Consider the following 15,595-nt stretch of genomic DNA (forward strand, 5'->3'; position numbering starts at 1 on the left):
ATCAATGCGAACACGAATAAATCGACAATCTCTTGTTTAATAATTGTTCGATTCATTCGATTGCTCTTTTGCAACAATCGCCCATCGCTGTACTATCATGCTTCTCTCGTGATAAGATTCATACGTGGAATAAAACCTGTGTTAATAATGAAATTGTGATAAACTTTTGACTTTCAGATACCTAAGTTTCTTTCATAAAAGTTCAGTCGCAGGGCATTCTTTCGAATAATACTTACAAGAAGTTTCGCAAGATCTCGAATGGCAACCACAAAATACCCGAGTGCAGCTTGAGCTGACCTTCCACTAGTTGAACAGACTTCTAAAGTGTTTGTAATAGTTTATTAATAAGAATATCTTTCTATTCCTAGACGATCTCAAGCGAGTTGCTACTCGCTGGTAGCCCAAAATCACGAGCAGCACAAAATCATGTTCTGACCTATTCTTTGCACCTACGTCCAGCAGTGGACGTCCATTGATTGAAACGATGACGAAATAATTTTCAAAATATACCTAGTTGAAGCACAGATTTCCTGGGTTTCAGAGCGTCATAGGATCTTATGAGAACTTCGGTAGCCTCCGATAGAGCTTCGAAATAATCTCCACTGCCCATGGAGCCACATTCCTGCGCCAATGTTACTGACCGAGCGAAGCGAGCTCTCTGTCTCTACTTGAGTGAAATTACACTTGTCCGTCCTTTCGTCTGTCACAGCCTTATACTTCTGAATTGCTGAACGTAATTACTTCATTTAAACATAATATGCAAACTGATGGCTTTTTTTCGGACGGCTACTAGGTATACGAAATGGGAGGCTTTAAAGTGGAGTTTGAATTTGACGCCATATGTCAAAAACGGCTACATACCTATTAGAAATTGAAACTTGTGTATATTTTCAGTTATATCCTGTACCTACTAGAACAACAAATAATACTTACTAAAATTAGATAAATATTATAAAGAAACGAATTTTTTAATTTTTAATAGGCATTAGTATTTTGAACATAATTTCACAATAAATAATAGTGAAGTGAACTTCGTGTTATTGCTGTCAGCATTGTAACAGGCGAACGACGAACATCCGCGAAGTGTTTGTTCGGGGCGAACCACTGGGCACTGGGCAGTGGGCACTGGTCTGCTTCGATTGTATTGCTGTCAGCATTGTAACAGGCGAACGACGAACATCCGCGAAGTGTTTGTTCGGGGCGAACCACTGGGCACTGGGCAGTGGGCACTGGTCTGCTTCGATTGTATTGCTGTCAGCATTGTAACAGGCGAACGACGAACATCCGCGAAGTGTTCGTTCGGGGCGAACCACTGGGCACTGGGCAGTGGGCACTGGTCTGCTTCGATTGTATTGCTGTCAGCATTGTAACAGGCGAACGACGAACATCCGCGAAGTGTTCGTTCGGGGCGAACCACTGGGCACTGGGCAGTGGGCACTGGTCTGCTTCGATTGTATTGCTGTCAGCATTGTAACAGGCGAACGACGAACATCCGCGAAGTGTTCGTTCGGGGCGAACCACTGGGCACTGGGCAGTGGGCACTGGTCTGCTTCGATTGTATTGCTGTCAGCATTGTAACAGGCGAACGACGAACATCCGCGAAGTGTTCGTTCGGGGCGAACCACTGGGCACTGGGCAGTGGGCACTGGTCTGCTTCGATTGTATTGCTGTCAGCATTGTAACAGGCGAACGACGAACATCCGCGAAGTGTTCGTTCGGGGCGAACCACTGGGCACTGGGCAGTGGGCACTGGTCTGCTTCGATTGTATTGCTGTCAGCATTGTAACAGGCGAACGACGAACATCCGCGAAGTGTTCGTTCGGGGCGAACCACTGGGCACTGGGCAGTGGGCACTGGTCTGCTTCGATTGTATTGCTGTCAGCATTGTAACAGGCGAACGACGAACATCCGCGAAGTGTTCGTTCGGGGCGAACCACTGGGCACTGGGCAGTGGGCACTGGTCTGCTTCGATTGTATTGCTGTCAGCATTGTAACAGGCGAACGACGAACATCCGCGAAGTGTTCGTTCGGGGCGAACCACTGGGCACTGGGCAGTGGGCACTGGTCTGCTTCGATTGTATTGCTGTCAGCATTGTAACAGGCGAACGACGAACATCCGCGAAGTGTTCGTTCGGGGCGAACCACTGGGCACTGGGCAGTGGGCACTGGTCTGCTTCGATTGTATTGCTGTCAGCATTGTAACAGGCGAACGACGAACATCCGCGAAGTGTTCGTTCGGGGCGAACCACTGGGCACTGGGCAGTGGGCACTGGTCTGCTTCGATTGTATTGCTGTCAGCATTGTAACAGGCGAACGACGAACATCCGCGAAGTGTTCGTTCGGGGCGAACCACTGGGCACTGGGCAGTGGGCACTGGTCTGCTTCGATTGTATTGCTGTCAGCATTGTAACAGGCGAACGACGAACATCCGCGAAGTGTTCGTTCGGGGCGAACCACTGGGCACTGGGCAGTGGGCACTGGTCTGCTTCGATTGTATTGCTGTCAGCATTGTAACAGGCGAACGACGAACATCCGCGAAGTGTTCGTTCGGGGCGAACCACTGGGCACTGGGCAGTGGGCACTGGTCTGCTTCGATTGTATTGCTGTCAGCATTGTAACAGGCGAACGACGAACATCCGCGAAGTGTTCGTTCGGGGCGAACCACTGGGCACTGGGCAGTGGGCACTGGTCTGCTTCGATTGTATTGCTGTCAGCATTGTAACAGGCGAACGACGAACATCCGCGAAGTGTTCGTTCGGGGCGAACCACTGGGCACTGGGCAGTGGGCACTGGTCTGCTTCGATTGTGTTATTTCACACCAACCAAACTGTTGCGTTTTCCTCGTTCCAACTTTCCAACAGACAGAAGAGTCGGCGCCCCAAAGGGTGCTATCTATGCTACCTGCAAATGTCCCCCCGCGCCACACCGAAGCCCTCACCCCCTCCCTCCTGCGCATTGTGTGAGCGCCGGCAGCGCAGCCTCCGATCTCTCGTGCGCCTACATACCTACCTACCGTCTAACTATTGTTCGACCAGTTTCCGCTAGGACGACGTGGAGAGGCTTGCGAGTTGCGCAACCCACGTTCACTCTGCATTGCTATACCTTTTGGCGCGTGGCTTTGGATCACAATCAATGACCTTTATCAATAATATTACAGAAGCTTTTACCAAGAAAAACGAATAATTTTAGTGTATTTTCTTTCTTTTAAAATTTCATTTGAAACATTAGGGAGACAATAATCTCATGGAGAGACTACAACAAAGGTCTCCGTACCGACAGCGATGGCCCCGCGGCTCCGACGGCGGCGGGACGGCGGCGGGACGGCGGCGGGACGGCGGCGGGGCCATCGCCGGGCGGGGTAAAAATTTGAAAGCCTCCGAGTCGGAAGGCCGAGGTAGGGACAGATCGCGATCCGTCGGCGGCGGACTGCTCACCTTGCAGCTTCTTCTCCGTCTCCCAGAACTTCTGCAGCTCGGTGAAGTACTTGTCGAGAATGAACACCTTGGACAGGCCGAGCGTGGCCATGGCGGCCGCGCGTTCGCATCCCAGTCGGCGGCCGCGCCGCTCTCTCGCACAGGCGGCCTCTCTCGCGCGAGGCTCTCCGCGGACTGCCCCGCACCCGACACCACGACACCACGACACCGCGACACCACGACACCACGACACCGCGACACCACGACACCACGACACCACGACACCAACGCGACGATCCAAACTAAACTCTACTTTCAACGTTTATTTTAAAAAGTACCTAAACGACTGCACTCGCGCGAATTATACATTAAACGACACCGACTCTACCCATTTTGTTCCCAGAACGTCGCGTCGGTCGGTACAGGTACCTACTTCGAAAATGATTTTTAGAAATTCCTCCACAGCTCGCTCGGCAGCTCGCAGCGCGTGCGGCGGCGGGGCGGAGGTGGGGCGGAGGTGGGGCGGAGGTGGGGCGGCCGGCGGAGGCGGCGGGCGCGGGGCGGAGAGACTGGTTCGTTTGTTCGTAAGCTCTCGCGCCGAAAGCTCCGCGCCGCACCTGCGCTATTGAGGACGCAGGAGCGCCGTTAGCTCGAGGAGGAGATACTTGTGACCTGAGCGCCCGACGCCCGTGCCGCTACGGCAGCTCCCGCAGCAGAAACTGCTACCTCGGCCTCTTTCTAAGTATGAAACCAACCCACCCATCGAGGATCTGAATCGTATCAGATCGATATTTTTTATATTTGCATTGAATGAAGAAGTATCTCGTAGAAGAAGGCACTCGGTGATCAAAAAAGTACAATTCCAGTTTAGTACTGTGATGTGATGAGTCGTGAGTCGTGAGTCGTGACTCGTGGCGGAACGGCTCGACGACAAATGTGACCTCCTCATGAGTCATGAATCATACGTCGACCCTTTGCAGTCGTTTGTATTTATCTGTGCCCTGTTTATCAAACGTTACAAGTCTTGTATTACAAGCGTTTCTCTTGTAAATTTGTGCATTTTTACAAGAATGCGTTAATCAAAACTACACTTGTAAACTACAAGCTACAAGTAATATCACTTGTAATACAAGTGTTTTTCACACTTGTATTTGTGGTTTTGTTCATCAAAAATGCCTTTGTAACTTGTAGCTTGTAACTTGTAACGAAAAAGTTGTAGAGCCTCCGTTGACTCTTAATTTATTTTACAAGTTGTATGCAAGTATGATATTGTATAAAAAATAATTAAATTATCTAGTACCTAGTAGTAAATAGGTAAAATAACTATAAAATAATTCAAAGGTGTACTTTTATTAAACTTATCAATGCTGCTCTTTTTAAATTTGACCAAAACGTGTCTCATATACATACGAGTATGCTGCCATAATCTTTTTCGGCAGAGACAAGTCCAAGCGACTGACATAGCAATAGTATCTCTTTCCACTCTGCTATTTTTTGGTCTTTAGATAATTTATCAGTAAATGCGCCAAATAAAATATCTTTTTTGTCACGAATTACTTAATTGAAGAATAATTGTAACTTTCGAATCAGATTTCGCCATTTTTTGCAGTTTAATTCGAATAGCGAAATTTTTTAAAGTCTATCTATTTTTCCAAATTTTAAGTCTAAATTTTAAGTCTAAATTTTGTGTAGGTACTTCCTGTTGATGTACCGAAATAGAATAAATAAAAGTAGGTAGGTAAATAAAATAAGAAGCAACAGGTTTTACAAATAGGTTATTTAACACAAAATTAAATTATTTGAAAAATAAAATATATTTTTAACAATAACTTGACTAGTTATGGTACCGTAATTTCTATTTTATCGACATTTATTACGGTTGAAAAATTATTTTGCAATTTAGCAAAAATAAAGTGTTCTAAATTAAAAATACAAGTTCTACAAGTCTTGTAAATCCTACAAGTCTTGTGAAATTATTTGATAAACATAATTTACAAGAGTTTGTAAAAAAGTTCTTGTAACTTGTAACTTGTGAGCTTGTAGACTTGTAATGTTTGATAAACAGGGCACTGCTCTATCACGTGTACCTACTCTACTACCTACGTGTCACATAGCTATCTCTTTAACCGACATCCAAAAAGGAGATGTTTCTCAATTCGGCCTTTTTTAGGGTTCCTCAAAAGGAAAAACGGAACCCTTATAGGATCACTTTGTTGTCTGTCTGTCTGTCAGTCTGTCAAGAAACCTACAGGGTACTTCCCGTTGACCTAGAATCATGAAATTTGGCAGGTAGGTAGATCTGTTTTAGAATGCACAGGTGAAGACCTTTCATATGATACCCCACTTGATATAGTTATCTTACTTCGAAAATTGAAAATACTAATTATTAGTTCATGACCACAATTTTTTTTTTTGTGTGATGTAACCACAAATTCACGGTTTTCAGATTTTTCCCCTAATGCCAGCTAAAAGACCTACCTACCTGCCAAATTTCATGACTCTAGATCAACGGGAAGTACGTACCCTGTAGGTTTCTTGACAGACAGACAGACAACAAAGTGATCCTATAAGGGTTCCGTTTTTACTTTTGAGGTACGGAACCCTAAATACAATGGAATAAAACTGTAAAACTTACAAAGGATTTTGAACGATCGATCCAATTTGCTTCAAGCAAAATAAAAGTGCCTAGTAACAGCTAATAAACCATAGCAATAAAATAAAGAATTTATACGCTAAATTTCTGTATTTATTTATTTATTAATCGATAAGTTCCTTTTGCTATATTTGACAAAAAACGCCAATCGCCATACATAATAACGTAACTTATCGTCAGATTACAGATAAGTAGATTTGATAAACTACACTCTACAGAGGAGCAGCGCCATCTGTAGTGCTGTGCGAGAACTCATAAATAGCGATATGCGAAGCCTCTAGAGAACATAGAACCTTTTTTTCCATACGCGACACAAGCCTGCATAGAACGTGTCAGTGTTGACGCGCGAGGGCGCTGCGGCGCTAAGTGCACTATACAGTGCTATTATATTATTCTGTGACTATACACTTCAGCTAACATATCGACTGAAACTGATGTTTGAAGTGAAAACTTCTTGAGTTCCGTCGTCATGGGACGTGTGAATCAGCTTAGCTCGTTGTGATTTGAAACTCGATGCAACGAAAACCCGGCTGAGTGCGATATGCATAAAAATAAATAAAAATCTGTTTTAGAATATACAGGTAAAGCCCTTTTATATGATACCGCACTTGGCATAGTTACTTACCTATCTCACTTTGAAAATTGAAAATACTAATTAGTAATTGTTCATCAACACATTTTAATATTTTTGTGTGGTGTAACCACTAACCACTAACCACTAACCACTAACCACTAACCACTAACCACTAACCACTAACCACTAACCACTAACCACTAACCACTAACCACTAACCACTAACCACTAACCACTAGCCACAAATCCACGTCAAGAATAATACAATTTACTTTAATTGATACTTATTGATATTTTAACATTTAGGTACTGAATTAAAAGTTGAAATAACAAAGCGGTATTTGAGTTCTTCAAAATAATAAAACATTGCACTATTTTCAAAAACCGCTAAGCGTATATAAACGCGCACATCAACGCGCATGCAGCTGGCTAACATTAAATGTTACTAAAGTGAGTGAAGATTATTTACTTTGCTTAGGTACTTTTTTTTTTTTTTTTAATACAATAAAACTTAAAGCTAGCCTTATCTAATTACTATATAAATCATGACCGCGTGGAATGGTGCCAAGAATACTGGCTGCATTTCCGCGCTGGACAGCCAGGCTGATCCGTTGCGCAAAAAATGAGCCAGCCCTTCTGTCACCAGTTGAGGCTATTAATCGCGGTGAAATGTCTCGTAAAAATTTTTTAGCACTAAGACTCCATGGCCCGGGTCTCCACGGCAAACGGCACAAAAATGTAACTCTCTATAAGAGAGGCATACTTGCGCCGCTTGCCGTTTTCAGCTGTTTCTGCTGCGGCTCCCGGTCTTAGGTACTTTACTTATTTTGTCCATTATTAGACTATCCCAAAAAGTAGATATAAGTAATGCTTTCATGTAATGAGATGTACTCGTATGTATGTATGTATGAATGCGAGATTATTTACTGCACTTCTCAATCTGAACAGATTTAGAGATATCTACTCGTGTTTTAGAGGTATCGTTAGAATCCTAACATCATTTCAAGTAATACTGGTTAGATTTTTTTTGGAAAAAAAACAATATGGCGGCTGTATAGCGCCATTTTCAAATGTATTTTTTTACTTTTTAGTTCCTATTTTGGCGGCAATCATATTTTATAATTTTTTTGAATACGACTTGTAAAAGTTATTCGCTAAATCAATCGAGAAAATCCGTTATTAGTGAAATCGGAAAATGAAGGAAAATCATTAAGTTACGATTTTCCTTCATTTCCGCTAGATTCGGGAACTACTTAGGTCTAAACTGTTTATTTATGTTTGTAGTTTGTACCTATGTCCTCTTTCTAAGAGTTTTTATTGCCTACGTCTGGAAGCACCGAGCAAGCGTCCGGCAATGGGCAGTGGGCAGTGGGCAGTGGGCAGTGGGCAGTGGGCACACATCTGCACCTATGTAATATATTGGCATCCATTATCTCGATGAATGCCGCGCGATCTCTCGCCGCTCGCCGCTCGCCGCTCGCCGCTCGCCACTCGCCACTCGCCACTCGCCACTCGCCGCCGTCGTAATGTACACGATCGAATAAATACATTATCTCCGCGATGCACTTGATTGTGAGTAATGAATCAATTACCCGCTCGTGGCTCAGCGCAGCCGGCAGCATGCGCGCCGTGTGCATACACACACAGTCGCTGGTCGGCCGCCGCGCCGGGCACCCGCCTCATCGAGACGGTGAAGCGGCTAGCTCGATGCGAGCTTGATGCACCCGCCAAGCGGCATTGATGTCTCGTCAAGCAAAAATATAAAATCGCATCAATCACGCGTCAAGCAAGTAAATGCTTGACTTGCTTGTTGATGTTTACTTGATGCTTGAGTCAAGCATTTACTATAAACGGTTAAAATGCTTGGCTCAAGCTAAAATGTACGTGCTTGACCGTATCGGGAACTCTTGAGTCACTCAGCGGACGATAAAGCGAGCTATGTGCGGACTTCTATGTACTTGACTAGAGTGACCGACATACTCGTAGCTCAACATCGACATAGGAGAACTAGAGCGACCGACATACTCGTAGCTCAACATCGACATAGGAGAACTAGAGCGACCGACATACTCGTAGCTCAACATCGACATAGGAGAACTAGAGCGACCGACATACTCGTAGTTCAACATCGACATAGGAGAACTAGAGCGACCGACATACTCGTAGCTCAACATCGACATAGGAGAACTAGAGCGACCGACATACTCGTAGCTCAACATCGACATAGGAGAACTAGAGCGACCGACATACTCGTAGCTCCACATCGACATAGGAGAACTAGAGCGACCGACATACTCGTAGCTCAACATCGACATAGGAGAACTAGAGCGACCGACATACTCGTAGCTCAACATCGACATAGGAGAACTAGAGCGACCGACATACTCGTAGCTCCACATCGACATAGGAGAACTAGAGCGACCGACATACTCGTAGCTCAACATCGACATAGGAGAACTAGAGCGACCGACATACTCGTAGCTCAACATCGACATAGGAGAACTAGAGCGACCGACATACTCGTAGCTCAACATCGACATAGGAGAACTAGAGCGACCGACATACTCGTAGCTCCACATCGACATAGGAGAACTAGAGCGACCGACATACTCGTAGCTCAACATCGACATAGGAGAACTAGAGCGACCGACATACTCGTAGCTCAACATCGACATAGGAGAACTAGAGCGACCGACATACTCGTAGTTCAACATCGACATAGGAGAACTAGAGCGACCGACATACTCGTAGCTCAACATCGACATAGGAGAACTAGAGCGACCGACATACTCGTAGCTCAACATCGACATAGGAGAACTAGAGCGACCGACATACTCGTAGCTCCACATCGACATAGGAGAACTAGAGCGACCGACATACTCGTAGCTCAACATCGACATAGGAGAACTAGAGCGACCGACATACTCGTAGCTCAACATCGACATAGGAGAACTAGAGCGACCGACATACTCGTAGCACCACATCGACATAGGAGAACTAGAGCGACCGACATACTCGTAGCTCAACATCGACATAGGAGAACTAGAGCGACCGACATACTCGTAGCTCAACATCGACATAGGAGAACTAGAGCGACCGACATACTCGTAGCTCAACATCGACATAGGAGAACTAGAGCGACCGACATACTCGTAGCTCCACATCGACATAGGAGAACTAGAGCGACCGACATACTCGTAGCTCAACATCGACATAGGAGAACTAGAGCGACCGACATACTCGTAGCTCAACATCGACATAGGAGAACTAGAGCGACCGACATACTCGTAGCTCAACATCGACATAGGAGAACTAGAGCGACCGACATACTCGTAGCTCCACATCGACATAGGAGAACTAGAGCGACCGACATGCTCGTAGCTCAACATCGACATAGGAGAACTAGAGCGACCGACATACTCGTAGCTCAACATCGACATAGGAGAACTAGAGCGACCGACATACTCGTAGCTCAACATCGACATAGGAGAACTAGAGCGACCGACATACTCGTAGCTCAACATCGACATAGGAGAACTAGAGCGACCGACATACTCGTAGCTCCACATCGACATAGGAGAACTAGAGCGACCGACATACTCGTAGCTCAACATCGACATAGGAGAACTAGAGCGACCGACATACTCGTAGCTCAACATCGACATAGGAGAACTAGAGCGACCGACATACTCGTAGCTCAACATCGACATAGGAGAACTAGAGCGACCGACATACTCGTAGCTCCACATCGACATAGGAGAACTAGAGCGACCGACATACTCGTAGCTCAACATCGACATAGGAGAACTAGAGCGACCGACATACTCGTAGCTCAACATCGACATAGGAGAACTAGAGCGACCGACATACTCGTAGCTCAACATCGACATAGGAGAACTAGAGCGACCGACATACTCGTAGCTCCACATCGACATAGGAGAACTAGAGCGACCGACATACTCGTAGCTCCACATCGACATAGGAGAACTAGAGCGACCGACATACTCGTAGCTCAACATCGACATAGGAGAACTAGAGCGACCGACATACTCGTAGCTCCACATCGACATAGGAGAACTAGAGCGACCGACATACTCGTAGCTCAACATCGACATAGGAGAACTAGAGCGACCGACATACTCGTAGCTCAATATCGACATAGGAGAACTAGAGCGACCGACATACTCGTAGCTCAACATCGACATAGGAGAACTAGAGCGACCGACATACTCGTAGCTCAACATCGACATAGGAGAACTAGAGCGAACCGACATACTCGTAGCTCCACATCGACATAGGAGAACTAGAGCGACCGACATACTCGTAGCTCAACATCGACATAGGAGAACTAGAGCGACCGACATACTCGTAGTTCAACATCGACATAGGAGAACTAGAGCGACCGACATACTCGTAGCTCCACATCGACATAGGAGAACTAGAGCGACCGACATACTCGTAGCTCAACATCGACATAGGAGAACTAGAGCGACCGACATACTCGTAGTTCAACATCGACATAGGAGAACTAGAGCGACCGACATACTCGTAGTTCAACATCGACATAGGAGAACTAGAGCGACCGACATACTCGTAGCTCCACATCGACATAGGAGAACTAGAGCGACCGACATACTCGTAGTTCAACATCGACATAGGAGAACTAGAGCGACCGACATACTCGTAGTTCAACATCAACATAGGAGAACTAGAGCGACCGACATACTCGTAGTTCAACATCGACATAGGAGAACTAGAGCGACCGACATACTCGTAGTTCAACATCGACATAGGAGAACTAGCAATAATGCTAACTTAGCAATACTTTCAGTTCTATAGTAAGTACAAGAAGGAATTCATCAAACAATCCTAAGTACCTAAATAATATAAGTACTTGGGTAGGTAAGTAACTAATTTCGGAAAGTCAAAAAGTTTTCTAAATAATAATGACAAATAACTGCGATTTATTACAAGTTTCGTAGCGAGTGGAAATAAAACTTTATTCAAACGCTAAATGTATTTATTTAATAGTCGTTTTATTAGGGTTCCGTACCTCAAAAGGAAAAACGGAATCCTTATAGGATCACTTTGTTGTCTGTCTGTCTGTCTGTCTGTCCGTCTGTCTGTCAAGAAACCTACAGGGTACTTCCCGTTGACCTAGAATCATGAAATTTGACAGGAAGGTGAGTCTTATAGCTGGCATTAGGGGGAAAATCTGAAAACCGTGAATTTGTGGTTACATCACACAAAAAAAATTAATTTGTGGTCATAAACTAATAATTAGTATTTTCAATTTTCGAAATAAGATAACTATATCAAGTGGGGTATCATGTGAAAGGGCTTCCCCTGTGACTTCTTAAACTGATTTTTATTTATTTTTACGCATCATAGTTTTTTAATTATCGTGCAAGTTGTCGAAAAAATACGTCTGAATTACGGAACCCTCGTTGCGCGAGCCTGACTCGCACTTGGCCGGTTTTTGAACTGTAGGTTTACGAGCGACGCGACGCGGACGTCGTAAACGCGTACTCAGAGCGATGAGTACAATAATACTAGGTCTTGTAGGTAGTAACAAATGTAAACTCATTAAATGTCAATAAATATGTAAAGTGAAACATCAGGAGCGGATGAAGGCCATTCTGCACTATTGCAGCGACGCAGAAACTGCATTGGAATATAAACTGGACCCCCTCGTTTCTAATACGCACTGCTGGAATATGGAATCGTTTTTGCCGCTAGCTAATATATCGGTACCTTCAAAAGAAGAGTACATACTTACGCGCGCTGCCTGCGTCATCTGCCGCTCGCTGCTCGCTGCTACTGCAGTCAAGCGCAAGTATTTAGTTAAACAAAACAGAAAAATCCAAACCATGTAAATAACTATGAAGCTATTTCATCATCATCGCCGGCTCACTACTGAGCACTGGTCTCCTCTCACAAGGAGAAGAGTTCGGGCTACCTCCCCGCCGCTAGCCAAGACGAGCTTTTCGACCAACATTATTCACTTTACACGAACCCGGGAACTGTCACGCGCGTCACGCGCGTCACGCGAGGCGGCGAGGACGGCGACACGCGTCATATCACAGTAGAGCTGTACCTGTAGGTGACCGCAGGGGTCTCGTCAGTCGTTACGAGCCCCTCGTACGTAACACGATACTAGTATTGCTACTCGACTGTCTTGTGGTTGTAACCTGACTGACGCACTCTGTAGCGCAGGGGTGACCACTGTGCTCTTTAAGTATAAGTGGGAGGTCCCAGGATCGATTCTCGGCAGGAACAATTTGGGAATTTATCAAAACAAAGTCTGCTGCATGCTTCGATGTGGAAACAGAGTTGCTCACGTGGAGAATTGTAGCGCCTCGGCGAAGGAACGGAGAAGAATACTCACCACGTCGGAGACAGCGGACTCGTCGCCCCTTCGCCGCCGCCGCTTCCTTCTTCTCCTCGGCCGCTGACCTGCCGCAACAGACACACGGCTCAACTCTACAACTCGTTGTATACATTAGTTGCTCCTCAAAGGTGCTAAAGTCTGTTCTACTGAGTGGTACCTTTAAATCAATTAAAAGAATTTAGAATTTTGCAACCTTATTATTTGCTGTGTGGTAATATTTGGCTTAGCGATGGTGATCGCGTGTGACGTAAGAACTGTCAGGAGAGGCAGGAGCACATAGCTGTACCGCTTACCTGTGACGTGTTGCGTCGCGTGCGCGGTACGTGCAGAAGAAGTCGGGTCGCACGCGGTGCGCACGTAGCAGCGCGGCGAGCGGCGCGGCGAGCGGCGCGGCGAGCGGCGCGGCGGCCGTGGCGCCCTCGTAGGTCTGGTCCGGCAGCAGCATGCCGCGCGCATGGCGCCCGGGCCGCACCTCGCGCCCGCACAGCGGCGCCCGCACGCTCAGCGCCTCACTGACACATGGATCTGTAGTTTTTACATGTGGTGGTGCCAGTAGGGCAATCTATGTGGTCACACTCACAGTGCCCTATAGCCTGTAACCTGTACCCTGTACCCTGTACCCTGTACCCTGTACCCTCTACCATGTACCCTGTACCCATTGTGCTCAAAATATACCTAACATACGGAAAATTTCAAAGTTTTTACAATGTCCTGCCCATTTAAATAAGCGCACATAGGTAGTGTATAATCACATTGACATCATATTTGTTGGCTTTTTACCTGGCTCGTATATGACTGGCTCGTATGTGACTGGCTCGTATGTGACTGGCTCGTATGTGACCGGCTCGTATGTGACTGGCTCGTATGTGACTGGCTCGTATGTGACCGGCTCGTATGTGACCGGCTCGTATGTAACTGTCTCGTATGTGCCTGGATTTCCCGAAATGTCTTTCATAAACGGCACAACCTGTTCAATATCTTCTGACCCGCGCAAGTTTCATAGCTTTCGCCCAGTACGAACTGGCAGATATTTCGCCCAGTGCGAACTGGCAGATATTTCGCCCAGTGCGAACTGGCAGATATTTCGCCCAGTGCGAACTGGTAGATATTTCACCCAGTACGAACTGGCAGATATTTTTGTAAGAATGAGTCGATAGATCGATCGCAGGCCGTTGGGTAGCGTCACGAGGCTCAGCGGACGCTCATTACGAGCAGTGAGTGTGCACAAACCCGCACACGTCCGGCGAGATCCGACCGAACAATCGCAATCACTCTCCGACACGCCGTTAAGCGCGTAATTGACGCGTTAACGTCCCAAATGATAAACTCGTTAACGAAAATTGTCGACACAGCGCCTGTGCGCGGCGCGGTGCGGTGCGGCGCGGTGCGGTGCGGCGCGGTGCGGTGCGGCGCGGTGCGGTGCGGCGCGGTGCGGTGCGGCGCGGTGCGGTGCGGAGCGGCGCGGGGGCGGAGCAGCCGGCACGCGCGCTTTTTGCTAGGATCCGTCAAATCCGAGTCGCGTGCAGCTGCACAGTGCACATCCGTGAAACGCTTAAACGCCCAAGAAGCAGTGATTGCTAAATCCTCTAATTACTTAACTTAACAAATTCACAACACATGAACACTTTAAATTTCAGTATTTTGGAGCTCCAGTACAAAGCAAATTTTGCAAAAAATTCAGAACGTGTAGAACCGCCTCGCGTCCTCGGAAGCACCATAAAAGAATCGAGTGGTTTTCAGTTCCTGGAAGATTAGCTATAGATGTTAGTGGAGCGAACAATTCCGTATCTGGATCGCGCGCGACGAGCTCGAGGCGCGAGGCGCAGGCGGCGGCGCGGCGCGCACTGCGCGCTACATGCGGAGACGAGCACTCGCGCGGGCCGCCGCCCGTCCGCCAGGGCCGGCAGTGGCCGCTGTAGAGGACGGCAATGGTTGAGCTTTGTCGTATACTTAGGCCGTGGTCCCCACCACGTCCTAAATTCTCCAAAACGAATGAATCCGATTCTGAAAGTTATTTTTTTCATAGTTAGCTTCATACGTTGTATTTCCAGGAGCCAGGCACACGGACGAAGTCGCGGGTGAAGCCTATTGAAGTGAATTGAGATACCTGGCTAATGGCTATTATGCAGTGCGTGCAGATTATAGAGGCATAAAAGCACTGCTTACCCTGATGATGACCTGTCATTAAATAGGTAGTTAGCTACCTTATGCTTACCCTAGGTTCAAACCCTGTGCACGCTACTGCTATTATGTAAGTATATGCTATTATGCACACTCTTCAGGAGCACGAAAAAACAAATTTAATGGGCAGTACTAAATACTTATCTACTTTTCTATGACGATGTAGATCTTCTAAACAAACTATTACACGTGGATATTAAATATATGCAACAATGCATGTGCAATGTAATTAAATATAGGCAACAATGCATGTGCAATGTAATTAAATATAGGCAACAATGCATGTGCAATGTAATTAAATATAGGCAACAATGCATGTGCAATGTAATTAAATATAGGCAACAATGCATGTGCAATGTAATTAAATATAGGCAACAATGCAT

General features: G+C 46.3%; 1 protein-coding gene across 1 annotated transcript in view; it reads right to left on the bottom strand.

The window, feature by feature from the left end:
- Positions 1 to 14,878, bottom strand: part of dachs (unconventional myosin-IXb-like dachs) — a 47,967-nt gene extending 33,089 nt beyond the window's left edge. The window contains exons 1-3 of the mRNA XM_069503133.1: positions 13,812 to 14,878; positions 13,325 to 13,556; positions 13,029 to 13,096 (exon numbers count right to left, since the gene is read on the bottom strand). Of these exons, the coding sequence (XP_069359234.1) occupies positions 13,029 to 13,096; positions 13,325 to 13,556; positions 13,812 to 13,986 (475 nt within the window). The 5' untranslated portion in view covers positions 13,987 to 14,878. The remainder of the gene's footprint in view (positions 1 to 13,028; positions 13,097 to 13,324; positions 13,557 to 13,811) is intronic.
- Positions 14,879 to 15,595: the final 717 nt, after the last annotated feature.

The sequence above is a fragment of the Maniola hyperantus genome, chromosome 14 (genome assembly GCF_902806685.2).
Source record: "Maniola hyperantus chromosome 14, iAphHyp1.2, whole genome shotgun sequence".
NCBI lineage: Eukaryota > Metazoa > Arthropoda > Insecta > Lepidoptera > Nymphalidae > Maniola > Maniola hyperantus.